This window comes from Phoxinus phoxinus (assembly GCF_949152265.1).
Source record: "Phoxinus phoxinus genome assembly, chromosome: 10".
In the NCBI taxonomy this organism is placed as follows: Eukaryota; Metazoa; Chordata; class Actinopteri; order Cypriniformes; family Leuciscidae; genus Phoxinus; species Phoxinus phoxinus.
In genome coordinates this window covers 14,007,555-14,035,201 of record NC_136885.1, presented here as the reverse complement: position 1 = coordinate 14,035,201, position 27,647 = coordinate 14,007,555, and the positions used below count along the sequence as shown (strand labels likewise).

The following is a 27,647-nucleotide window of genomic DNA, read 5'->3' as shown; positions in this document are numbered from 1 at the left end:
GAGGCTGGGGTCTAAACAGAAACAACACAGTGAGTATGTGACTGTTAAGGAGCGTGAGAAGGCTGCAGACGAAGTGATTAAGATCGTACAGCAGCAAGCTTTCCCTCAGGAGATAAAGATGCTTCAGGGTAAAAAAGACCTTCCAAACTCAAGCTCTCTTTTCCGTCTCGACCCTATCTGGTCTGAAGGACTTCTCTGTGTTGGTGGGAGATTGAAAGAGTCATCGCTCTGTCACAAAGTCAAGCACCCAGTCGTCCTGCCAAATAACAGCCACATCACCAAGCTGATTGTGTCTCATTTCCACGCTAAAACATGCCATCAGGGTCGAAGCCAGACTTTAATGGAGCTTCGGGCCAATGGATTCTGGGTAATTGGTGGGAGCAAGTTGGTCGCTAAGCTGATACACACTTGTGTGCTTTGCAGAAAACTGCGACGGCCGACAGAAAGACAACAAATGGCCGAGCTTCCCGCAGAACGCGTCGAAGCCTCAGCACCTTTCACATACAGCGGCATGGACTGTTTCGGTCCTTTCATTGTAAAGAAAGCCCGCAAAGAATACAAAAGATATGGCTTAATTTTCACATGTCTGTACTCTAGAGCTGTTCATATTGAAATGCTCGAAGATTTGTCAACAGACTCATTCATCAACTCATTGAGATGCTTCATCAGCTTGAGAGGAGCTGTTCAACAACTTCGCTGTGACCAAGGCTCTAATTTTGTTGGTGCCAGGAATGAGCTCAAGGAAGCACTTAAACAATGTGACACTAAGCTACTGGAAATCTTCCTGACTGAGAAGCAGTGTGAATTTGTTTTCAATGCTCCCTCTGACAGTCCTGCAGGTGGTGTCTGGGAGCGTCAGATCAGAACTGTTCGAAATGTGCTGAATGCTACCTTTGCACAGTGCCCAGGTCGACTTGATGACGCCTCCCTCAGAACACTGCTATATGAGGCCATGGCTATTGTTAATAGTCGCCCGTTAACAGTGGATGGAATCAATGATCCACAAGCACTGGAGCCTATAACACCGAATCACCTCATTATGATGAAACCTAAAGTTGCTCTTCCTCCTCCAGGAGTATTTGTCAAGGAGGACCTGTATGCGACAAAGAGGTGGAGAAGAGTTCAGTATCTCATCGAACAGTTTTGGAGTCGCTGGAAAAGGGAGTATCTGCTGAACATATCCTTGAGACAGAAATGGCACTCACCTCAACGCAACCTTCAAGTTAATGACATTGTCATTATTAAAGACGACAACCTCCCAAGAAATCAGTGGCAACTTGGACGAGTGATTGAGACTGTTCAAAGTAGTGATGGCTTGGTTCGTCGAGTTAAAGTGCAAGTTGGGGAGAGGAAACCTCATAAAAAACAAGATCCTCCCTCCAAGCCCTCAGTTATTGAGAGACCAATCAAAAAATTAGTGCTCCTCCTAGAGAACTGACTAGAAGAAAGCAATTGATGATACTGCACAAACTGCTCTGTTTTAAACCTCTGATAGCTTAACTTCAGGCTATTCATTTCTTAGAGTCAAGAAATCCTGCACAATTCACTTACTCTTTTTATATTTGTTCATTCATTGTACTAGGATTTGGTGGGAGTGTAAATGTCTTAAAAATCGCATTAATATTTTCCTACAGAGTTTATAAAATATATAACATTTTATTTTTATATGTTAAAAAGACATTATAGTTCGACAGTGTCACCTTGTCTGTCCCGCTTTTATTTTGAAAAGCGCCGTTCTTCTTCAGATGGTTTTATGACGCTAAACTTCCTGTTACTCTCTTCTCAATGTGGTGCTCACATGTCGTCGGAAGAACGGTAAAAAACTTGTAACCACTTTAATTATTTATCGTGTTCATACATTTGAATCTTGTAAAGAGAGAGTTTACATTGTGATTTAATTTATTTTTGTATTGCTCGTACATGTTATGTTTTAAGAGCTCCGAAATGTGATGGTGTGTCGAGCTAGAGAGCATGGTAGCTGATGGCAGAAACTCTTTGAATTAGCGCCCTTGGAGAGCGGAATGAGGTATGAAGGAAATGTATGGAGTGTGTATTATTATCAGAAGGGATTTTGTTTAAGGAAAGAGAATATTATTACTTCATTTGTTTATGGGTTTATTGCACATGTCATTAATATAAAAACATATTCTTTCTGTGAACAATTACCGTATACTATATTGTATTTCATTTAAAAGAAGCATGTGATATTTCATTTGTCATATATTTCATTTCATATTTCATCTTGGTCATCTGTTGAAATTATTTGTATTGTGTGTAAACATAATTCCTTTGTGAACATAATTTACATGCAAATCAATTGTGAAGCTACATGGAAGTATTTTGTGTTTCTTCTGTAGTTTTCACGGTGTTCATGGTGCATGGTGCTCGTTGAGAGGAAGAAATAAAAAGACACCCGTTTGAAACTCTCTGCGTCTTGATGTATATATCCGAGGGGCCGCTACAGTCGTGGCTATCCAAAGTCATTTAAACCTAGGGTAGGTAATCCTGTTCAGAATTTTTTTTTATATATACTGGATGAAATGGTCCTTCCATGATAGTAGTCAATACATTATGTGTTCAGAAAAAGGAATGAAAAAAATCTGACCTCTGTCTGTAGCAGCTGTTGTAGGACAGTAAAAACTGCCATCAGTAAAAAAAACCAATCACTGCCATTCGGTGCGAATGTAAAGAACCAATCAGATGCCTTCATGTCTCGTGCCCGAGCACCACTGCGTGCAGAGCTATTTTTTTACAGTCTATGGTGCAGAGCCCTGCGTGCACTAATCACATGTCACCGTTTCCGGAAACATTTAGCCCACTACACCGACTAAGCAGGAGTTTGCGGCACAATGGCAGAAAAAATGCAGCCAAAACTACCAATACCAGCTTTGCTTGTAACTACTCGCCCTGACAAAAAGGCTAAAAAAAGAAAGTCTGAGGCAGAAAAGGCTGCAACGAAACTGGCACTTGATAAAGCCAGAGGACAAACTCGGGTCAACATTGGTTCAGCATTTGAACGGTGGAGACAACTAAGGAAGCTGAAGGGCCTAAAAAGCGATGCCGAGGTTGCGGTCTTTCTGCTGGACAGGTATTTGTTTTGCTTCGGGGGGATCTGTTATTTCCATGATATATGTTACGTTAGGCAACGCAGTTATTGTTGTAGCTTGTATCGGTCTTTGTCAGGTGACGTCACACTCGCGATACACGAAGTGCATTATGGGCGTAACCGCCATTTGTAAGGTATCGATGCTGGGGTATTCTGATGTTGGAGAATTGTGTTTTTCATTCTTTTTTCAAACTAAAACATCCTTAACATGACATTATCATCATCATCAATACAGCAAACCTATCTTTGCTATTACTACTGTGTCCTTCGGTGGGAATGTAAATAAATCCTGTACACAGCCGTTTATGAAATGTCCGTGGGCTTTAAGAGATTTATAGTTTTTAAATTGTTCACTGGTATATGCGCTTATACCATAAACAAGATAGTTGACAATGTCCAAGTATGAGGATGAGGGAAACAATTCGCGATCAGCACCCCAACTCACTGCAGTTAGCTCATATATGGATCTATGTTCTGAATGGATGACAATTTCTCCAAATAACGGTACCTGCCATATTTATCGAGTGCCATATTTATCGGTACGAGCTTTTCTCAGTTTTCTTGTGCTTCTCCAGTTTTGCGAGTTATTTACTTGTTTTCTCTACTATTGTAATCTCTTCAATGCTCACAGTCAGTAGCGATACCTCAAAAATGGCGGCGCGGTGACGTCACACACAACAAACCCACGTGTCTGACAAAGACCGAATAGCCCAATGCTAACAGTAGCTTCTCTGTCGGTGTAAGCCAGTTGCGTTACAGGTCGTAGGTACATACAGCTTAGCTGACTTTTAGGACATGACATTTTGAACATATTGCACAGCCATAGTCGCAAGTGTTTCTGCATTATAATTGTGATAAAATGGCTTTCCTGTGACCTGCAGCTGACTCCAAATGTGGATGCGCGTTCATGCTGTCATGCACTGACAGGAGGGGGCGGAGCTTAGAAGAGGTGCCACATTCAAATCTGGCTAGCACTCCAACATTACCTACCCTAGCTTTAAAGGAACACTCCGACTTTTTGGGACTTTAGCCTATTCAACTTATTCCCCAGAGTTAGATAAGTCCATACATACCTTATTCATCTCCGTGCGTGCTATAAGTCTATTTGACGCACCCACCGCTAGCCTAGCTTAGCACAAAGACTGGATGTAAATGGTTGCAGCTAACATACTAATCCAAATAAGTGACAAAATAACGCAAACATTTTCCTATTTACATGTTGTGATTTGTATAGTCACAGAGTGTACAAAAAACAAAGTCACACGAGACACAGACATATTTTAACTGTATAAATACTGGGAACTATATTCTCTGAAGGCGAAGCACTGCTACTTGGGCGGAGTGATAACCGCAGCACCTGAGACGCGCCGTGGTGAGGAGCAGAGAGTTCGTTCAGAGCGCGTCTCAGGTGCACTGCGGTTATCACTCCGCCCACTTCGCTTCGCCTTCAGAGAATATAGTTCCCAGTATTTATACGGTTAAAATATGTCTGTGTCTCATGTGACTTTGTTTTTTGTACACTCTGTGACTATACAAATCACAACATGTAAATAGGAAAATGTTTGCGTTATTTTGTCACTTATTTGGATTAGTATGCTAGTGTGACGGACTGAAAATATTACAGTGAAAGATAAAAGTATTGAGTAATAAGAGGTACCTCAAAATTCTTTCTTTTTTCTTCTCTCTTTCTTTAGTTCAAGTATTTAAAAGAGTCTAAAAAGTTAGTCTAATGTTTTCATGGATTAAGTGTATTCTGAAAGAGGCCTGTAGGTGGCGCATGGCACTAGAGTGATGAGGAATGACGTTCTGGTCAAAGGGCAAAGTCATTAAAAGAAAGCGCCAGAACGCTGCAGACACTAATGTGTGTTTTCTCATCATTTTATACAGTTACTTTATCTCATCCTTCCCTGTTTGAGACCGGTAACATTTTGGGGGCTCGTCCGGGATCAGGATCTTGGTATCAGCTTCGAGACTGATGACGTGGGAGACCAGTGTGACTGTCTGGATTGAGCTACAAGGAATGCTGTGAGTTTTGTTCACCTTGTGAGTGCAAGTCTTCTGGGTTCCAGTAAAGATGGCGTCTTCAGCTCCTCTTCGTGCGTTGCTATGGGATATCCAAAAACAGCTTCATCTGCTGAGTGAAGAACAGCTGTATAGTCTTGCTTTGTCACTGGAAGATGAAAGAGGCTTGGAGGTTCCTAAAGTGACTGGTACCAATGAACCTGAACTTTTTGAATTCATTGTGGATTACATGAAAAGTGATCAGCTTAGAACGCTTGAAGATGAAGGTATGTCTTGTTTGCTAATCATCAAAGACAAGATTGATGAACTAAAATCCAGCAAGGAGAGTGAATCAGACATGGACACTGCAAACAATGGTAAAGATGTTAGTGGTGGGTCATCAATGACAGAACAGGTATCTGGGTTGGTTAAACTGACTGATGTTGCTGCTTTGTTGCCCCGCAGAGATTTCAAAATGCATGGTGGTGTAATTTCAGATGCTAGTTCAGACATGAGTTACAACAGTGTATGCAAACAAATTGATGAGGGTTTGAAAGAAAAATTCTCTGAATCTGAAATCATACGCACAGTGTTAAGAATGATCAAACCCGGTAACTTTAAAGACATGTTGACCAACAAAGATGATCTGACTGTTGCAGAACTGAAACGGTTCTTAAAGTCGCATATGAGAGAACGAAGTAGCACTGAATTGTTTCAGGAGCTTAGCAATGCTAAGCAGCAAGATAAAGAAAGCCCACATCAGTTTGTCTATAGACTAATGGGGTTGAAACAAAAATTATCTCGGCATCACAACATAGTGGATCAGAGTTTAGCTATGACAAAAGACTAGTGCAGGGAGTGTTTCTGCATACACTGTATCAGGGGCTAAATGAGAAAAATGGTAATATCAGATTGGACATTAAGCCTTACATCTCTGACTTGACAGTGACTGATGACTTCATCTTAGAGCAGGTTACTAAATCAGCTAATGAGGAAGCAGAGAGACAGAAGCGCCTAAGCACGGTACATAAACACAAACTCCTGACTGTTAGTTCCTCCCAGTCCCAAGAGGATACTGAGAAAAGCTATGACACATTGCAAAAGAGAGTAGAAGGAGAAGCTAGAGCAAATCGCACTGCCTTAATGGAACTGACAGCTCAGGTTTCTGCTCTCACTAAAAACCTTGAAAAGATGATGAGACCCTCTGCTGCAATTGAAAGCCAAACTGCCGCACCATTAATGAATGTTAAAGTTTCAGACAAACCTGAAAGCAAGCGTAGATGTGACGACTGCATCCAGCAAGGAAACCAGGACTGCTGCCATTGCTTCCGCTGCGGCCAGGCAGGACACAGAGCAGTTGGTTGCTTAAAGAAGGGAACGAAGGTGGGAAACGGAAGACGGTCACTGGTACGGGACAACCAGTGACCCCATCAAGCTGTCCGTCCCATGTAAAGGTAAACAGTGCGCCTACACACCATCCTGAAAATTTCAGTTGGAAAAATCGTCAGTCACCAAAAAAACAAGCAGCACAACTGATTGGCAGAAAATGTATGCTGTCATGTTGGTTAAATGGGGTTCTTACTGAAATGCTGTTGGATACAGGGGCTCAAGTAAGCATGGTAGGAAAGACATGGGTAGAAAAGTTCCTTCCTAATGTGCCTATCAAGCCTATAGAAGACTTACTTTCCGACCATCAGCTTTACATTACTGCTGCCAATGGCTGTGTGATTCCATTTGTTGGATGGATTGAAGTACTCTTTGAACTCAAAAGTAGTGGATCTGGAACCTTTTCCATTCATGTACCAATGCTAGTAAGCGACTGCTGTAATGACAATCCACTTCTGGGTTTTAATGTCATTGAAGAATTGATCAGAGGAAGCAGTGACCGGCCAAACAGCACGGAAAATCTAACCATTCTGCTGAGTAAAGCTATGAATGTAAGACAGAGCATAGCTAACAATATTGTCAATGTTGTCGTTCAATTAGCAGATGCAGAGGAAATGTTGGACAGTTGTGTGGTAAAAGTAGGAAAAAAAGGACTCACAGTTAAAAGAGGCGAACTTTGCGAAGTCAAATGCAGAATTAGAGGTAAGCCTGAAGGAGGAGTCATGCCATTCGAACCACTTCCAGAATGGCCAGCCCAAGATGGCCTTGAACTATTTCCTACTGTGGTTGATGTGCCAAATGGTGTGTCTAAAGTAGTGAAGATTCCTGTCCTGAATTCCACTCAACATGACATTTACCTCCCTGCAAGGACAGTGTTGGGTACTATCACTCCGGTTTTTGAAGTCCTACCCCTCATTCCATGTAGTGGTGCTGGAACAGGAAACAACCAGGAGGAAAGTGAGGTTTATGTTAATCAGTTGAGCCAACTGGATAAGGGAAGTCAGTTACCTGTCAACAAAACAATTAAATGGCACCCACCTGTTGATTTAGAACACCTTTCGAAACCAGAGCAGGAGATAGTTAGACGAATGCTTTACGACGAATCCGATGTCTTTGCTCACGATGATGGGGATATAGGATGCATTCCAAATCTGAAGTTGAAGATAAATTTAAAAGATGACACTCCAGTTCAGAAATGCTACAATTCCATTCCAAAACCCCTATACAAGGAAGTTAAAGAGTATGTACAAAACCTCCTCGACCGTGGCTGGATTAAGAAATCTTCCTCTGCGTACTCCTCACCAGTGGTTTGTGTCCGGAAGAAGGACAGTAGCTTACGGCTATGTGTTGACTTTCGAGAGTTGAACCGGAAGACTATTCCAGATAGACACCCACTACCGAGGATACAAGATTTGCTGGACAGTCTAGGAGGATTCACATGGTTCTCCATTCTTGACCAAGGGAGTGCATATCATCAAGGATTTGTGGATGAGGAGTCAAGGCAGATGACGGCATTTAGCACTCCCTGGGGACTCTATGAGTGGAAGCGTATCCCTTTTGGATTAACTAATGCTCCAGCAGCCTTCCAGAGGTGTATGGAGAGTGTTTTAGAGGGCATAAGAGACAAATGCTGTTCTCCTTACCTGGATGATGTGCTTTGCTATTCAAAAACCTTTCACGAGCATGTCGAAGACCTTAGGCAAGTGCTCTGCCGAATGCGTGAGTATGGTATCAAACTCCGACCAAAGAAATGTGAACTCTTCAAGACGCAGGTCAGATACCTTGGTCGGATGGTGTCAAGAGAAGGCATTGAGATTGACCCGAAGGATCTTGAGGCTGTATTGCAATTGAAAAAGAAAGAACCAAAAACAGTGGGGGAAGTTAGAACTCTATTAGGGTTTCTAAGTTACTACAGATCCTTCATCCAGGATTTCTCAAGAATAGCGAAGCCACTGTATGAGCTCCTGCAGAACCCCAAGGGAAAGACTGTTGTGAAAGTAGCAAAGACCAGCCAAAGTAAACAGAAGGTGAGGAAGGAGACCAAAGCACAAATGCCATCGAGAACCCCTATCCAGTGGACATCTGAACATCGGGCCATTGTGTCAAAATTCATAGAGATGCTTATCAATCCACCAATTCTGGCATACCCTGATTTTGACTTGCCTTTCGTGTTGCACACCGATGCATCAAATGAGGGCTTAGGTGCTGTACTTTACCAGCGACAAGCCGGCAAACTTCGTGTTATCGGATTTGGCTCAAGAACATTGACTCCAGCAGAGCGCAGTTACCATTTACATTCAGGTTAACTGGAGTTTTTAGCTCTCAAGTGGGCAATCTATGATAAATTCAGGGATTACTTGTACTATGCCCCAACATTTACAGTGTACACAGACAATAATCCATTGACTTATGTCTTGAGTACCGCCAGATTAAATGCTGTGGGTCATCGCTGGGTCGGTGAGTTGTCCGATTTCCATTTCGATATAAAGTACAGACCAGGTAAACAGAATGCAGACGCAGATACACTTTCACGATTTCCAGTAGACATCACAGACCACCTGAGTGATTACACGGAGACTGTGCCATCTGAGGTTGTGTCAGCCATGTGGCAAGGGAGTAAAGCTGTCGTTGAAGAAGAGGTACCGTGGGTGGCTTCACTGACTCTTTACTCAGCAAGTGATGGGGAAGAGGAAATGTTGAAAGGGCAAATGGTATCCCCAATAGCCCAGGAGGATATCAGAGCTTCACAACAGGATGACATAAGTATCAAGGAAGTGATCAAGCTTAAGGAAAGTAGCTGGATCCCAAATAGCAAAGAAAAAAATGTCATGACCAGAGGAACCAGACGTTTGGTTCAGGAGTGGAACAAGCTAGTAGTGGAGGAAGGAATTCTGTACCGACACTCTGGTAATCGGAAACAGCTAGTCCTACCTGAAAAACTGAAGCCATTGGTCTTGAAGAACCTCCACGACAACATGGGCCACATTGGTGCTGATAAGGTAACCCATTTAGCACGTGATAGATATTACTGGCCTTTCATGCAGAAGGAAATTGATGATTATGTGATCAAAAAGTGCAACTGTATCAAACAGAAGCGTCCGAATGTTCCTGAGAGAGCGCCCATGGGTTCGATCACCACCAGTTCACCCTTCGAATTGGTTTCCATTGATTATCTGCATTTGGAGCCAAGCAGAGGAGGGTACGAATACATACTCGTCCTTGTGGATCATTTCACGCGCTTTGCACAGGCATATCCAACAAAGAATAAATCAGGAAAAACGGCAGCAGAGAAAATCTTTCAGGATTTCATACCACGCTTCGGATATCCAGAGAGACTACACCATGATCAAGGACGGGAGTTCGAAAATAATTTGTTACAGACACTGCAACAACTGGCAGGGATTTCTCATTCAAGGACTACCCCTTACCACCCACAGGGTAACCCAGTTGAAAGGCTAAACCGTACCTTGTTACAAATGCTTCGCACTCTGGAGGAAGAGAAAAAGGCTGATTGGAAAGAACACCTTCCACATCTGGTTCATGTGTATAATTCTACCAGACACGAAGCCACTGGATACTCACCGTTCTTTTTACTGTATGGGAGGTCCCCCAGGTTGCCAATTGATCTGATGCTTAACCTAAAACCGGAAAAAGAGACCCAAAGCCACAAGACGTTTGCTGAGAAGTGGGCATCCAGAATGCAAGAAGCTTACAAGATTGCATCCGAAAATAGCCAAAAGTCATCTGCGAAAGGAAAGAAGTACTATGACAGGAAGCTGAAAGGAGTACCTCTCCAGCCAGGTGATCGGGTTTTAGTAAGGAACCTTTCTGAGAGAGGAGGTCCAGGCAAGCTTCGTCCCTACTGGGAGAAGGAAGTGCACAAAGTAGTGGAGAGGATCAAAGAGGGGCCGGTGTACAAGATCCAACCTGAAACTGGTAAAAAGACAATTCGCGTATTACACAGAAACCTCTTACTACCAGTGAATGATTTACCTGTTGAAGATCACACTCTAAAAGTACCTGTAAAGACAAGACAACTGAATAAGAGGAAAGTCACAGAGCGGAGTGTAGATCGGGAAGAGGAAAGCTCGGAGGACGAACAATGGTACTATCCTTACTTACCAGTGACTCCAGGGAATCATGACCACGTTGAACTACTAAAAAAGTCTCAGACTGAAAAGAGATCTCAGTTAAGATCGATTGCAAGAGAGTTTTACCCTTCTGCAACAGCATTGTCGGAACCAGTGGCCACAGTGGATCAAGCAGAAGACGAGGAGCAGGTTCTAGAAGAAGAGGATATTGTCGGATACGGCTCAGAAGAGCTGCCTCCGTCAAGTCAAGAATTACCTGTAAGGCAAAATGAACAATGTGAGAGTGTTGATGAAGAGGACCAAGAGACTTTACGAAGATCAAACAGACAAGCAAAGCCAAAAGGAATACTGACTTATGACATATTAGGTCAACCGATTTACAGACAAAGTCATTTAAATGCAGTCCAGCCTTACATGATTCCGAGAAGTCCAATGACTTACCAGGTAGTTAATGCAGTTCCTTGGTGGCAACCAATATCTATCTGGACTTGTTAGATGAATGACTGAGAGGAAATAGACTGACCTAGTATTGATGTCAGGAGTCATAAAAAAAATAGGGGAGAGTGTGACGGACTGAAAATATTACAGTGAAAGATAAAAGTATTGAGTAATAAGAGGTACCTCAAAATTCTTTCTTTTTTCTTCTCTCTTTCTTTAGTTCAAGTATTTAAAAGAGTCTAAAAAGTTAGTCTAATGTTTTCATGGATTAAGTGTATTCTGAAAGAGGCCTGTAGGTGGCGCATGGCACTAGAGTGATGAGGAATGACGTTCTGGTCAAAGGGCAAAGTCATTAAAAGAAAGCGCCAGAACGCTGCAGACACTAATGTGTGTTTTCTCATCATTTTATACAGTTACTTTATCTCATCCTTCCCTGTTTGAGACCGGTAACACTAGCTGCAACCATTTACATCCAGTCTTTGTGCTAAGCTAGGCTAGCGGTGGGTGCGTCAAACAGACTTATAGCACGCACGGAGATGAAAAAGGTATGTATGGACTTATCTAACTCTGGGGGATAAGTTGAACTGGCTAAAGTCCCAAAAAGTCAGAGTGTTCCTTTAAATGACTCAAGCTATAGCAGGAAAGGAATATTTTCGGCTAAATAATCTCCTTTATTTATACAGCGCGTTATAGATTGTTTCAAAGCAGCTTGCAGTAGCCTAACAAACAGGAAAATAAAAATGATGCAAACAGAATTTAATTCTGCTGTAAAGTAATAGTGTCATCAATATTCAGATGAAGTCAGTTCAGTGGAAGATTTTCTTTTTCCGGGTGGATCATCAAGACTATTGGTCCTCCTATAGTCCAGGCGTTTTAGGAAAAAAGGGTGAACAAATTGCAACAGAATCAAACTCAACTGATTTTGTATCCTCCATATGTCCTCCTGAGTAAGGAAAAAAAGCCCCCAAGAATCCCATTAGGGGAAAGTTCAGAAAAAGACCCAAATATATCCTATTCATACGCCTATTCATTATTTTTCTCACATGAATTATTGTAAAAAATAAAGACGATCAACAGACTAGCTGACAGTTTGGCATGAACGTGAGATGACGTTTCACGGCCAAATCAAATAACCAATCGGAGGAGAGCCCTTCTAGCCAATCAGAGGCGAAAAGGGCGGGACCTTTCCCTATCATCCTGGGGAAAAAATATCGCGTCCTGGCAAATTTGAAAGGCTGCACGATATAATGCAGGACCATAGCTATGCCGAGCTAAATGAGGAGGAATCCTCGTCGCAAAAAAAGCAAAAAAAAGTATTGAAAAGGAAACGTGCCCGGATAATTAAAAAAACGAGGGTAAATATCGGCATGGCTTTTCCCAAGTGGAAAAAGCTAATGAGGGAGAAAGATTTTGAAAGGGACGTTGAAGTTGCCTGCTTTCTTCTCGACAGGTAACGTTAAGTCAATGTTACGGTCTAAATTACAAGCTTTTTTCATTGCTTGGTTGTGTAATTCAACACTTAACAGTAGAGCATGTATAGTTAAAAGCTAAACAGCCTCGTTGGTTAATCGCAGCATAGGCTATAATATGTTTGATGTAATAAGGGTTGCATTTCATGCCCACTAGCTCCATTTAGTAGCCTACTTTTCATGATGGTCTTACGCCTGCCATCAAGTTGTATTATTATTTTTGTCTTAAGGGACATCTATTTTCCTTATTCATGCTAAGAGCCTGAATGCAAACCCAGGTGTTTTGACGACAACCCTCACCCGCGAATGGGTTGGCTATTGAGTAGTAAAGCGTAAACTGATAATGATGAACTAACAATGCACGTACATCGAAAAATAAACGAATGAAGATTATATCGCTTATATATTTTATGCTTTTTACAGTCTGTGATTCATACTGTAACATTCGTTTGTTTGTTGTGTGTCAAATTGCAGTTTATTTGAACGAACCTCATCACCCGAAATAAAACTCGATGAAGACATGTTGCCATAGCTTCTTGGTACATAACAGCTACCGTAGTTGCAACACGCATTTGAAAAAACGAGGCGCTAGAGAGGACTATCAGAGCCCGTCTACGGAGAGCCTGCCCACTCCCTATTAAGTCCTATTGTACCTAATTTTGGTTGTAGTTCCACTGGGGGCGATCGAATTTGTCTTTCACCTGATTGGCGTTGAGAAATCTCAGATTTGATTGTACGTTTTGCAAGTTCAACATGGATTATAAGTCAAAAGTTGAATGAACGAGTACTTATGTCCTTTCGATTTCTTACAGGTTGAGTTGTTGTTGCCCATAACACGCTAGCCCTCTGCTTATGAACGCTGATTGGTCAGTGAAGGACTGATTACGACCAGAGATAGCCTACCTCTTGATGGCATCGTGGCATCCGAAGCGGGACCAGAATGTCTTCTAGCAATAACTCTTCTAGCACGTGTATTTACCTGTGTCAGCTGTGTTGTCGATGCCTCGAGAGAAAAGAAAGTGCAGAGCGAGAAAACACCAGAGTGACTGAAGGATTGCCGTAAAGCAGTATCTCTGGTCGTACATGACGTCATTGACATTTTAAAAGACTTTTTAAAGCAAATAAGTGACTCTAAAAAAAATCTAACACCCAGCAATGTGTAATTTCTTTGCATCTCCTTTCGAATACAACATTCAAATTACTAGACAAAAATTATATTCTGAGAAAAGTGGATTTTGAGGGGTATAGCTCCATAGACCTCCATTCATTCTGCACTCGTCCTGTGAGCGCCCTCATATGGAATCAGAGTGGAACTGCAACCAGTCAGAAGCCGGAAGTGTAGCGAGAGTGAACCTTCTCCCCTTATTAGACATTCTCTGATAATAGCTAATGCAAAAAAAAACGTTATTTTTATTAGACATTCTCTGGGACTATCCAATAGAATCTGTCTGCAGCCTGCAATACTTCAAGTTACGCCCACTTCAAGTTGCTCACTCACTGTTATTGGTTTTTATCGACTTTTAAAGCAGCGCTGCACAGACCTGTCGATGTATGACATCAAAGTACCGCGAGAGCGATTAGAGAACAGACGGTCGTATGCTTTTGAATCGCTCTCGCACAAGTTTAACATAAACTGAACATACTAGTGTAGATTACACTGACTCTTAACTGTTCAATAAACTAAATGCTTGTTTTGGTATACAGTAAAGCAAGATACAATCTGCATTAGTGCCAGGGTACTGATAATGTATTGCAAGAAACCATATATTGCAATGTATTGTTTGCAGAATCTAATCCTTGTAGTTGTCCCCTCTGTCCACATCCCCTGTACACTGTAAAAAATGTGGCTGCGATTAGTTAAAATTTGTTGAGATAACTTAAATATCCAACTTAACCAAACTAAACTTAAGTTAACTAAACTTAATATTTTAAGTCAAGCTTGAACACATACTTTTTAAAGTTGAAACAATGTTGGATTTTAAGTTGTGCTAAATAATCGCAGCAATTTTTTTTACAGTGTTTCACAGTCTTTGTAGAAAGAATTGCATTAAATGCAACATGCGATTAGATACAGAGTTATGTATGTCCTTCTATGCTCCTCTGAAAATGTGTTCCAGTTTACCACACATGTTGACAAAAGAAGAGACGGGTTCATGTGTAAAACATGTTCAGATTTTAATTTTTATACAAAATTTTCTGGTAGCATTGTTCCCAGTATTCATTTTAGTAGTGGTGTGCCATCACAACAAGAAACGTGAAATTAAAAGAAACACGTATTTTCTAAAACAAAGCATTAGTCCATTGTAAAAGTAATTATTATATTATGATGATTAAAATAATTTTAGCACTAGAACCTCGACTTCATAACTGAACTTCATAACCAAACATATATATACATAACCATAGATAAACTAAGGACAAATGAGGAATCGTCACTCAAAAGCACCAGCTGCACAAAATATAAAGAGGAAACGGTAGTAAATTGGTATAGAAAACAATAAATTAGGCGACATCTATGCATTTACATCCTATTAGGTGACATCTTAACCATTTACATGTTAATAATGGCAAGTGACCACTCCAGGGTGATAGTACTGTGTTGCGTAGATCTACCTATTGTTTACTTTTTATATACTGTCTATGGTGTTTACATACCTCTGCGCACCCTGCTCAAGAGGTCCTCGCTCACCCTGTAGCACGATGACGTAGCTGGATATATACGTATTTGACGTAATTGCGACTTTTTATCTCACAATTGCGAGTTTATAGGCCTACTGACTTTATTTCTCAGAATTGTGAGATATAAAGTCTCAATTGTGTGTTTTAAAGTCAGAATTGCATGAAATAAAGTCTCAATTGCATGTTATAAAGTCAGAATTGCGTGAAAAAGTCAGAATTCTTTCTTTTTTTTCTTGCAATTCTGATTTTATAACGCATAATTGCGAGTTTATATCGCCCAATTCTGACATCTTTTCTCAGAATTGTGAGATATAAACTCGCAATAAAGTCAAAGGGGAAAACAATATTTTTTTTTACCTCAGAATAGTTCTGACTTTATAACATGCAATTGCGACTTTATATCATGCAATTCTGACTTTATATCTCCCAATTGCGTATTATAAAGTCAGAATTGCGAGATATAAACATGCAATTCTGAGAAAAAAAAAGTCAGAATTTCAAGTATATTTCTCGCTATTGCCAGTTTATATAATAATTCTGACTTCATAACACGCAGTTGCGACTTTATATCACGCAATTCTGACTTTATAACCTGCAATTACGACAGGTGAAAAAGACTACTGTTAAATGTATTAAAAATGCATTAAAATATATTTGTATTTTACTAAAAACATACGAGTACATTTTTTTATACATTTAATAGTACGTCTTTTTCACCTTATCACGCAATTCTGAGATAAAAAGTCAGAATCGTGAGATAAAAAGTCGCAATTACCTTTTTTATTTCTCACTCTGTGGCGAAAACAAGCTTACATACCATAGACATTTCTTGCAGACACTGAACAGCAAATTAATAGGAACCTTATAGATCACTTTGGAAAAATTAGTATAGCCATTAAAAAACCTCTTCCCAGGCAAAATATCATTAAGCACTTTATTTTTGACATCTGACAAGATTTATTTTCTTGATGCTGTTATTATTTTTGCTTTTTCATTTGAATGTGTACTGGTATTTTAAGATGTTTACAGACCTTATTGTATTTTACATTTAAAATTACAGAGACACGTAGGCTACTTGACTCATTTTTGCTTCTACTCAACAGCAAATATGACCTGAATAAAATAAAATGGCTTTATTTTTAAAATGTTCTATATACACGGATTTTAAAAAAATACTTGCCGTGAGGGCATGCCATTAATCTATCAAATTTAGGTTTAAAATCATGTGATTTAAAATGTTGTAAAATTAACTATTTTGCATGTAGCCTATGTAGAGAGAAACTCGAATAAGCATCCCATTTATGTAAATAATTACTTATTCATCTATAATTACTTATTACTATTTAACAGTACTACTACTTCACAGGTTAATTATCATACAATATTGAGCATACATGTCACCTTTACCAGCCCATGCGAATCATAACCCAGAGATCGGTACTACGCATGCGTCTGACGTCACCAAAACGACCTGCTCGCGCGGACAACCCACGTCATCAGCGCGTTTCAAGCAGGTTTCAAGAGGCTATGCAGACTATGGCAAATGCGTTGCTATAGCACTGTAACGGGCACTGAACGACAATGGCAAATAAACAGCAGCCACCTTTTGTAGTTCCTCCTCAACCAACAACATTTGGCACAGGAAACAAAGGTAGGAAAAGAAAAACCGTATTGGAAGTTGCTATGACAAAAAAGCGTCTGGAACATGCAAGAGCTCAAACTAGAGTTAACATCGGTGTTGCTTTTCCACGCTGGAGACAATTGCGGGACTCAAAGGGTCTGAAAACCGACGCGATGGTTGCTGTGTTTCTTTTGGAGTGGTAATATATGGTTTAACTTGTTTTTGGTGGAGTTTGCTAACTTACTGGTTTGAGCTATTTATCTTACGCGTTTATTACCTGAAAGGCACACTATGTAGAAATTGTACCTTAATATAACAGCTTCAAAGTAATTTCGGTGGTAAACAAACTCATAGTAGGGCGAATCATCCTGGTAGTAAAGCGTGGGAGGACGCCGCTGGAAAAAAAACATATACTGTCTATGGGAAAAACCAGCAAAGTTTGAGAGAAGCGCCCCCGACAAATCTCGCGAGAATCACGACTTGCTTTACGGCATCGACGTCACACATATTAACAACATTTGAAGCACGAAGACACTTGTGCGCATTTCAGACGTGATACCCTACGATGGCAAAAGCTAAGAAAACGGTCGGAAGAGACTATGAAAAGATAATCTGACCGCGTGAGGAACCGGACATGAGTCCCACTCGGTCAGGCTTTCACTTGTTGGCGCGATCTAAAAAGCAGCACTGGTTGCAACAGCGATGCTGACCAGGCGATCTTGTTGATGGACTAGTAAATAAATATCTTATTTGTAAACTTGTTTGCGTTCTATGTTGTTGCGCTTGCTTGTAGTAGGGGAGAGTGGGGTGAGTTGTGCCAGTTTCTACTCAGTGACTTTAAAGTGAGCCATGACAGTGATGCCTTCAATATAGCGGAGGATTTTCTTTTTCCGGGTGGGTAGCCTATACTATTGGTCCACCTAAGTGTCAATCATTCTGGTTATACGTTTACGTAAGGCCGTCTTACGTGCTCGTCCCTATGTAGTTTTCGGGTGTATTATGTGTGATGAGTTACGGTTTCAGCCATTCCTTTGAAAATGGCTGAGGGTCGAAAGAGAAAAAATGTATACGAAGTGTATGATAAGAAGAGAAAGGCCGCAGAATATAGAAACAAGACCAGAGTGATTTTGGGTGAATATTTCACACGCTGGCGTGCGCTAAAAGCACAGGTTGGGCTTCCCACTGATGCCGCAGTCGCGAAGATTCTACTCGACAGGTAAAGTTTGTCATGCTATTTGGAGAAATCCATTTAAAATCACTGCTAGTAAAAGTTAATGTAAGCTATGATTAGCGATGCTAGCCCTGGCACAAGTCATGCACCGCGTAGACACGGTAAACATCTCAATTTGTCTAAAGTAGCCTTATGACCAAATGGTATCACGCTGAAATATTCTAAAACCTTGTGTGTTCATTTTCGATAATTACAATGTGTTCACCATAGTATTTATTACACAAATGCAACAAGCTACTTCTCCATTGCATATCATGTCTTGAGTTCTCGGTCACTCAATCGATCAGTATAATAAGTGTTAAGCATTTGCATTTTTAAAAAAATTGGAGAGGGCGGGTCTTTTCTAAAATTAGGAAAGATCCTCCGCTATACCTTTAAGGATGTACATATATTTCAGGATGTGGTGCATCCCTGAGAACAATAACTTTGGATCTTAAATAAATTGTTTTAGAAATAGGCTATAGCTTTTGGGGGGAAAAGTGGTCTCGTGGCACAACTTGCCCCTGGTGCGGGGTAAGTTGTGCCTTTGGGGGAATCCGTTGGGGGTAAATTGTGCCAGTGATTTCTGAAGTAAAACAGAACATTTTAATGTTATGAACTGTAATGCTATATAAAAGCAAGGCAAATTCAATACAAAATTGCTCATTTAAGGTTTATTTATTGTCACCCTATTAAACTGTTAGAATACCGTAGCATGCGTTTTTCCTACTATAGGGATTTTGTAATGAACAAATCTCTGGATCACAGAGACAAGAGGGCGGGCTCATTTTACTCAGACGACCAATCAGTCTCTCAGGATCATTATGAAGCTATCAAACCATGCCCTAGGCAACCATTTAGAGCACCATAGCAACACAATATATAATATTTGTGAATCATTTCAGGCAAAAAGGTTTTGGCAATAGATGCCTGTTGACATGCATAGAACGCTGTCTGTCAATTATGTAACAAATAAGAATAAAGTGACAAGGCTAATTTCTAAACATCCTATTGTGACTTAGTGACAAACCTTAATCATAGAAATTTTACTTTTAAAGGAAAAAAAAAACGTTTTGTGAGCTAAAATGTGCTTGCCTCTCATGCCATGTGTCTCGTCTTTGGAGGATGAGTAAAAAATGTTTTTTTTATTTTTTTTCAAAATTATGTGGTCTTCTATGGTTTTCAAGAAACAAGGGGTGGATCTACTCATGTTTACATTACAATCAAAAAACACAAATGAAATTATACAGTAGGCCTAGACTATAGGCTATTTACTTGTGATTTAGCTGCAATCGTGTAAAATGTTATAAGCCAGCAAACGCGGTAGGCTACTTTATTATTATAAAGTAGTCTTACACTTGACAAACTTATTATTATCCTATTACCATCATCAGTAGTTCAGTAGACTATGCAGTAGCCTAATATTTGTATGAAATCGTGAAACATTTCCTGGTCAATACCATGCCCGACGCTTCTATCCTACCGAACAGGTACCGGTGTACAGGGTGGGGGTGGGTATTTATGACAATGCAAGTATTCCAAAATACAAGTGTACAAAACCACAATTTCTACATAGTGTAACTTTTAACGAATTAGCTCAACGCTAACAGCAGCTACGGTGTAAAATTAACAAATTTTTTTATGTTTTCAAAGTTACGAGAAAACTGCAACATCCACACCTTTGTTGCATGGATTCACAAGACCACCTGCAGCTGTTTCTACTATTTTGTCCGACCTGTGAGTGAAATGTCTTTTTCCTTTCTTGTATGAAAATGGCCTTCCTTGATAGAACCTTGTTTAAAATGATATCCTTAGGTTTTGTGTAAGGTGTCTTTAGCAAGGGAGATATGCTATTGTTTTCATTGCATGATAATTTGACGATGTTTTCATTGTGTTTTTCTGCTCTGGCTGCGCGCGTTTGTTCCCTTTCGAACGGTCACTTCGTATTGCTTAGCTATACGCAGTGGGGAAGCTCCTTTTCCTCGACTTACTGAAGCTTATTTGTAAAACGCATTTGCAGCTGCACAGCTGGCACATTGAGCGTCTGGCTCTCTCATAGGCTGTGCTGCAGCAACTGCAAATCCAATGGCACATGCGACCAATGAGCTAGCCCTTCGTCATTACACGTCAGAGCCCTCCAAGGGGGCGTGGCCTTAGCCTATTGTCCCCCAAATTCGCCATTATAGCAGATTTTACTCCTTCAGCGACAACTTCACATCTCTGACTGTTTTACTGAGCTTCGCCGTTGAACAAGCCCTTCAGCCTGAGCGAGCATCATTTCAGCAGACTATGCCTTCTCAGCTGTCTTTTCCTGACACCATCTCACCTATCTATCCGGCGACAAGGCTTTATCCTTTCTATGTGTTTGAGTGTGCGAGGCGTTGTTCCAAATGCCTCGTTCATCTTGTGCCACATGCGGAGGCAAGCTGCACGAGGCCGACGAACACGCAAGCTGCTTTTCATGCCTGGGAATCAACCCCCAGAGAACGCACTCTCTGCCGGAGGATATGTGGCCTGTAGAGAGCATGCCCATCTCCGTGCTACGAACACTGCTAGCTCTCTCACGAGACTGCGACGCCGCTTCACCCACGCTTCCCTTTACGGCATTACTTCAGCCGAGGAAGAAGCGCCGCAGACAAAGGCAGCCTGAGAGCATGGATGTCAACAGGGTCCGAAATTAACTTTTTGGCTCACCTGCCAAAATGAAAAAAATCTACCAGCCAGCCAAGCATATTTTTTACCGCCCAAAATAATAAACTGCCTTTTTGTGTCACATATGCATTCTTTTCAGTACATTTAATTGAGATAATAAGGTATTATGTTGAATACAAAGATACAAAATTGTCCAGAACAAAATTTGAAATGTATATATAAAAAAAAATCTATATATTAATTTAAACAGTATCTGGAGACAAACATTAACCTAATGTTCCAAAGCCATAGGAAAGCATGGAGCTCTCAATGTCAGCATCATTTTTGAATGCTGTGATGCATGAAATCGTTGATGGTCGCGGTTCACAGCATGTGAGAGGAATTGCGAGGCTAGCCGAGCACGTTACGAGCACCTCCCGATAATTCTCAGAGAGGCACAGAAAGGCGTCCCAGGCCATGCGTCACTTCTTGCCGAAGCGCTCAAGCTCAGCGTCTAGCAGACCCAAGCCAGCACCGTCTTCGCCTCGTCCAGCCAAGCCGGCGAAGCAGGTCTCTCAGCCCCGCCCTGTGGCTGATACCTGCCGCCAGCCGCTTCCAGCGAAACGCTTCCTGGCGCCAGGGCCCACGTCCCAGTGTTGTGCTTGATGCTGTGCCGCCGAAGTCGTCCTAGCACCAAGGGTAAAGAGAGAGGGCTCGTGTCTCACACTAGCCAGACCACCCTCGAAAAAAACCTGCAAAATTTCCCACAGCTCCCTGTTCAGTTCAGGCGGCTGGGGATTTTATTATTGTAAACAGGCCCGCAGCAGTGAGCGCGCCTCTACAAACAATCGCCGTTTTCACGGCGACCCAAATCAAGCACAAAAAGAGTATGTTTCACAACTCACGGGTTTACGGTCCCCCTCCACCAGGTGGCCCCCTTCCTGTTGTAACACTGACTCTCTGTGCCCATAAGAGGAGAGACCTCCTCTTATGGGCACAGACCAATCTGAGCTCTCTGAGAGCAACTCATATCCCGGGCATTCAGAAATTGGGTGCAGATATGCTCTCACGTGGGGCAACACTCCCCTAGGCGAGTTGTCCCTGAACTCACAGACGGTCAGTCTGATATGGAGTGTGTTCGGAGAACAGTTCCCTTAGGGAACTGAGGTTACAATAGTAACCGAGTAGTTTTTCAAAAAATTGTTTAGGGAGCTCTGAGGGGATGTTTCATAATTTAGACCAGCTAAGCAAACTGTATAGTTCAAAGTTACAAAGCACTTGCTCCCACAGTATTTCATCTGATTCTTCTGTATTGTGGATATATGTAACTATTAGCAGTTTCTTCAGAGCTTGTGGTCTTTTGTTCTAGCAAAGGGCAGGAGATGAAGTCTGAGGGTTTTGGTCCTTGGAGCTCAGTTTCACTTAAACTTGAGCAAGTGCAAGAAGATGGTGATGGAAATGGCAAGTACATATTTTTCTGTGTGGCTGAATATACATTTCCGTAACAAGCACCTGCTTTTGAGCTAAATGCTGATCCAGAAGACACAGGCCACGTGCACACTGCAGTTAAATTCACCTTTTACTGCTTAATCCTGTTCTTAACACACACAGAATTTAGTAATTATCTCTCAAAAAATATGCGTGGTGACAACCGCATTTACAAAAATTCTGTGTAGTGTATTGAACCAAACTAAACAACTAGTTAAATATGTTGCTAACAAACACGTATCAAAGATTGCAGTATGTTAAGTGCAAGAAAACCACAGGGAAAGAGCTACGAGCCTGAGATATATCCAGCTGCAGACCCGCAGCACCACCAGTTTCAGAACCCCAGCGCCAGAACCGGAAGTGAGGGGCGGAGTTATTGACAATGAGACAAGCAATACAAGTCTATAATAACTACAAATTAATTTAATACATATATTCCTTCTGGAGATGCCCGAATGTTTTGTTCAAATATTTGACTTGCTGTATCCACATTATAATAGATATAGGATCTACAGATGTACACTACTCTGCATTGTGAAAAGCCATGTCAAGGTCCAGCACACTTCTGAATGATTGGTGCCAGTTTTCATAATTAATTTAACAATGGTATGTGTCACTTTACAATAGTTTGTGGCATTTTCTCTCATGCTAGTTTACAATTATTTGAAATACCTGATTGGTAAGTGTCAATTTGTGGTTCACAAACAACATACTCCTGCTTGTAGTACCACTTTAATAAGAACATTTTACTAAAATAGCTAAATAGTTTAAATATATTCTTGTATAGTTACAAATGACAGCTTAACTGTCATATACAAATAGAAATAAATGTGTTATCATAACAACTGTATTTACAATATGTAGGTAAATACATTGTCAAAATTATTATAAAAAAAGAACCATAGTAGCCTAAATATAAATGCATACAACGGACCACGATATTAAAAATATGGTGAAGCCCAATGTTTCTGTACCTTAATGTATAACATATGTATAAAGTATGACGTTTCGTGTGTAATAAAAGCATACCGTTTCGTGTCTAAGCAAATTACGCTCTAAAACGTTAGGTGGCGTTACTCGGTTTAGAACGTAAGCTCCGCCCCTCACTTCCGGTTCTGGCGCTGGTGTTAGAACGTAAGCTCCGCCCCTTACTTCCGGTTCTGGCGCTGGGGTTCTGAAACTGGTGGTGCTGCGGGTCTGCAGCTGGATACTATAGACGAGCCTTGACTCATTTGTGTTTTCCAGATCTTGCTAGAAAAACGGCCCATAATAAACCTAAGTAAATGACAAATGCTTCATATTGAAAACAAGATAAAAATATCGCAATCCACCCCTGCCCCCTTAAATACTCTATAAACCTGATTGCTATAGTTACCGCAGTGTCAATCATCGTAATTTCTGTCGTGTTCCTTACACACACCGAATGATAATTTAGGGGACTCACTCCCGTATTTAAATGAGGTCACTCCTGAAACTTTACAATGCATACGGGCCACTTAATGGCTAAGATGATTTATACAGTATATGAATGATTTAATAATGAACTTTAATGAGAATCTTAACACATCTCTCTTTTCACTCCTAGATCCATCCTCTTTCAGTGTGGACATCATACAGGTGAATCAGGGAGTCCCAGTACATGTGAAGCAGGAAGACCCAGTACATGTGAAGCAGGAAGACCCAGTACATGTGAAGCAGGAAGACCCAGTACATGTGAAGCAGGAAGACCCAGTACATGTGAAGCAGGAAGACCCAGTACAGGTGAAGCAGGAAGACCCAGTACAGGTGAAGCAGGAAGACCCAGTACAGGTGAAGCAGGAAGACCCAGTACAGGTGAAGCAGGAAGACCAAGTCCAGGTGAATCAGGGAGTCCCAGTACAGGTGAAGCAGGAAGACCAAGTCCAGGTGAATCAGGGAGTCCCAGTACAGGTGAAGCAGGAAGACCAAGTCCAGGTGAATCAGGGAGTCCCAGTACAGGTGAAGCAGGAAGACCCAGTACCGGTGAAGCAGGGAGTCCCAGTACAGGTGAAGCAGGAAGACCCAGTACAGGTGAAGCAGGAAGACCCAGTACAGGTGAAGCAGGAAGACCCAGTACAGGTGAAGCAGGAAGACCCAGTACAGGTGAAGCAGGAAGACCCAGTACAGGTGAAGCAGGGAGTCCCAGTACAGGTGAAGCAGGAAGACCCAGTACAGGTGAAGCAGGGAGTCCCAGTACAGGTGAAGCAGGAAGACCCAGACGAGTCAGAGTTTTGGTGCATGCAGCAAGATCCAGAGATGTCTGGGGGTGTAGATGCTAGTCACCCAGTTCAACTTACTTTCAACAAACTAAAAGAAGAAACTGATTGTTTCTGTGGAAATGGCAAGTAATCTGTAATATTGTTATATGATTTTAATGTTATTATGCTGATATGAAAAACTTATTGGATAATGTTATTACATTTATGACATTTAGTTCACAACTTTGGTTCTCTTGGTTCGATTTGTCTGGACCAAAAAAAAAATATTTTTTTCCGCTTATCGTTCACATTGTTATTTTAACACCAAACCTAAAGGCATAGGGATATGTTCACAACCTGATTGGTCAGCTTTTATGATGTTTATTTCGCGATGAAACTTATCAAACATCCAAAACTATGCTGTGTGCTGGGCTAAATGCACTCGTTGTATGTGCGTAGCCTGCATATTATGGTATTTTAATCAGTTGAAAACTCATAAATCGGATATTCGTGTTTAGACGTAGGTTGGATGTCCAGAAATCAGATATGTATCTTATTTAAAACCACATTTGGAAGTGGTTCAGATCGGATGGGAATAAATAGGATCTCGTAGGTTTTTTGTGTGTACACGTGTTTGACAAATTACGATCTGTGTCAGATGTGGGTAAAAAATCTGCTTTTTTTTTGTGCCATTGTAAACGCAGCCTTAAATCCAGATCCAGCCTTAGATCCATTTTTTGCTGAAGGCGAGAAGAAATTAGATATACATTCTTTCTGCTCACAGTGCGTCAGTCACACCAGAAAGTGTGTAAGAATACAGACAAACCCACAGTTTTATCTAATCATACAGTATCAATAGCGGCACTTTTAGTGTGAGTGTGTTCATATCAGCAGACTCGTGTACAGTCCGCATCCAAGTTCAAATGAAATTGAACCAAACTGACATCAATCGAACCCAGCTGCGCACCAAAAGTGCTAGTGTAAAAAGCATCCTTAGGCATCACAACATTATAATGTACATTATTATGAAATTTGCTATATATAAAAAATGTATATGCTTGTATATATTAAAAATATATTGGTACCAATTGTTTTACAGTGGAATTGTTACCTTCAGAGCATCCTGTGCAAACTCTCAAAAGTGAAGATTTGAAGACTGAAGAGGCCATTGAGGAACAGAGCATGGACAGGAAGGATCACATAAAAGTCTGTTCTAATAACATCTCAAACCAGACCACCCACATGCAGACCAATCAAGTGTCTTCTACCACCACTCAACTTGTCAGCACAGTTTCTGAACTGGCCATGAAGGGTCAATGTGAAAACTGTCTAATTCTTGCCAAAATCCGAGAAGATCTCCAAATACAGATTGCAGTTCTTCAAAACCGAATTCGAGCCATTATTTGTACAAAAGTCTCCCAGCACTTAGTCTGCTCTCCACATTGTGATCTTGATTATGGTAAGTTAACTTAATCTATGCAAGCATTTTAATTATGATTACCGTTACATTAATATCAGCCAGAATTTTAAAATCACAGCTTCCATCGGTTTAATTGTAAGTATTAAAACATTTTACATTGCTGTTATAGGGACTGGTAATGGACATTTTTGTGTTTTTACCTTCTGTGCAGAGAAACTTCTCAAAGGCTTCCACAGGAATTGCTTGGGTAAAAATCCACCATGCAAGACGAGCAAAAACACAACACAGAAGGTCAATCATGTGAGGGATTTCATTCTCCACATGACAAAAGGATATCCTCCAAACAAAACATTACTCTTTTTGGACAACATGGAGCGTATTAATGAGTGAGTACTGAAATCATTTATAATTTGTTTAAAGATTAGCATTTCATAGATTTATGATTTTGACTGAATGTTCTTTATGTAGAAATCTAAACTCAATGTCCAAGAACAGGAAACTGCTAGACTACCTTGTTTATACTTAAAATGAACACAAAATTAGCATTAAACTTTGACTTGCCATCTTTAATCATCAGCTTATCTCAATAGTATCATCTCTAATGTTCATATTTATAAGAACAGTAAAAGGTTTTTTTTTTAAATGAAATGGTCATTTAAAATGTTAAACTTGTCAAACCTTATTTTTAGGTGGGTGGTGACCCTTCAGAACGGTAACATGAATGTCAGACACTACTTACTGGATGTATTGGCCTTCCTGAAGTATTTAAACCGAACAAGTCGTCCAATCGCGCACCTCACACGACATTCAAGGAATCACATTTGGAGACAACTGAGACAAAAGCTAAAAAACATTAACGCACTCATAAAACCCCACAAACGGACTCTCAAGGACTCTGGAAACGAGAGCACTTCTTGAGTGCAGGGCTGTGCCCCCATGTACAGTGTAACATATGAAGATGTTGATCAAATGGTTTTATTTTTACAAATGTTCTTGCATTCAATTGCTGGTTAGTCTAGATTTTTTAATTTTTTGGATGATAAATCACAATTTTAACATATGCAGTAAATCAATTAAACTTTGCACATGGGTTCTCAGCCTTGCACATTGTCTTTTTAGGGGCCAAGCACTGAAGGTGCGGGCACCTATTGTATCTGTTCCGGTTCTTATTCTTCTTCTTTTTTTTCTTTTTCTTCCGACTGGGCGTCTATGGCAGACTATAGAACCGTTTGCGGTAAACTTATGAAAATTGGCACAGTGATAGAGGACAGCCTGAACTATCACCATAGCAAATTTGGAGTCTCCAACTCATTCCCTCTAGCGCCACCAGCTGTCCAAAGTTTCACTCATGTTTATGCTAATAACTTTTGAACCACAAGGGCTAGAAACAAAATTCTTTTTCCCTCTGATTCCTGAGCTCACGACGATTCGACTGCACCCTATGACGTTTTGAATTTTCCGAAAAACCTACTTTTTCGAACTCCTCCTAGGCCGTTTTTCACGAAAATTGAACCAGATCATCTCCAGACCATGACGACAAAAAGTTATGGAAATCAAGTTGATTCGAATAACCGTTCTCGAATACCGCGCAAATAAATTTTACGTAGCGCTTGCAAAAACAGACGTAAGGCTGTATCTCCACAACGCTTTAAATTTCGGATTCAGACCAAATTTGGTACATGTCATCACAAGCATGACCTGAGGCTACATGCTGCGTTTCGCAGTTTTTGCTTATAACTTCTGAACGGTTTGTCCAAAAATCACAAAAGTGGTCTCGTTAGATTCAGGGCGTAATACTGAGTTGACTGATATCCAATTTTCCCATATCAGCCATTTTGGCTCTCGGCCATTTTGAATTATGTGCTAAAATGCTGTATTTTATGAATGCATG

The 27,647-nt window shown here is 40.8% G+C and overlaps 2 protein-coding genes and 1 long non-coding RNA gene across 9 annotated transcripts in view; 2 read left to right on the top strand and 1 right to left on the bottom strand.

Annotated features, from left to right (window-relative positions):
• Positions 1-2,680, bottom strand: part of stk31 (serine/threonine kinase 31) — a 35,568-nt gene extending 32,888 nt beyond the window's left edge. The window contains exon 1 of one of the 2 annotated variants that reach the window (XM_079624792.1): positions 2,606-2,680. The gene's annotated coding sequence lies outside the window, so the exon portion shown is untranslated. The remainder of the gene's footprint in view (positions 1-2,605) is intronic. The other variant, XM_079624797.1, reaches the window with a different exon arrangement.
• Positions 1,677-2,465, top strand: LOC307005054. Its single transcript, XR_013799210.1, has 3 exons — positions 1,677-1,815; positions 1,936-2,026; positions 2,358-2,465. It is a non-coding gene; the product is annotated as an uncharacterized lncRNA (long non-coding RNA).
• Positions 2,681-2,799: 119 nt separating the features above from the next.
• On the top strand, positions 2,800-26,852 carry LOC307005050 (uncharacterized protein). 6 transcript variants are annotated; one of them, XM_079624799.1, is made up of 7 exons: positions 2,800-3,088; positions 19,655-19,738; positions 22,002-22,093; positions 23,706-24,479; positions 25,436-25,795; positions 25,968-26,142; positions 26,446-26,852. In XM_079624799.1, exons 1-7 carry the CDS (start codon positions 2,850-2,852, stop codon positions 26,672-26,674), a joined length of 1,953 nt encoding a protein of 650 aa, XP_079480925.1. In that variant the 5' UTR covers positions 2,800-2,849; the 3' UTR covers positions 26,675-26,852. The 6 variants fall into 6 exon arrangements, with proteins under 6 accessions (XP_079480925.1, XP_079480924.1, XP_079480927.1 ...); XM_079624798.1 differs by lacking the exon at positions 2,800-3,088 and adding an exon at positions 16,600-16,990; XM_079624801.1 differs by lacking the exon at positions 2,800-3,088 and adding an exon at positions 16,620-16,821.
• Positions 26,853-27,647: the final 795 nt, after the last annotated feature.

What these genes read in the sequence shown, in the direction of transcription:
- LOC307005050 (XM_079624799.1), top strand. Translation starts at nt 2,850, where the DNA reads ATGGCAGAAAAAATGCAGCCAAAACTACCAATACCAGCTTTGCTTGTA. An exon ending in TGATTGTTTCTGTGGAAATG is followed by an intron (nt 24,480 to 25,435) that starts GCAAGTAATCTG and finishes ATTGTTTTACAG; the next exon opens with TGGAATTGTTACCTTCAGAG. An exon ending in ACATTGTGATCTTGATTATG is followed by an intron (nt 25,796 to 25,967) that starts GTAAGTTAACTT and finishes CCTTCTGTGCAG; the next exon opens with AGAAACTTCTCAAAGGCTTC.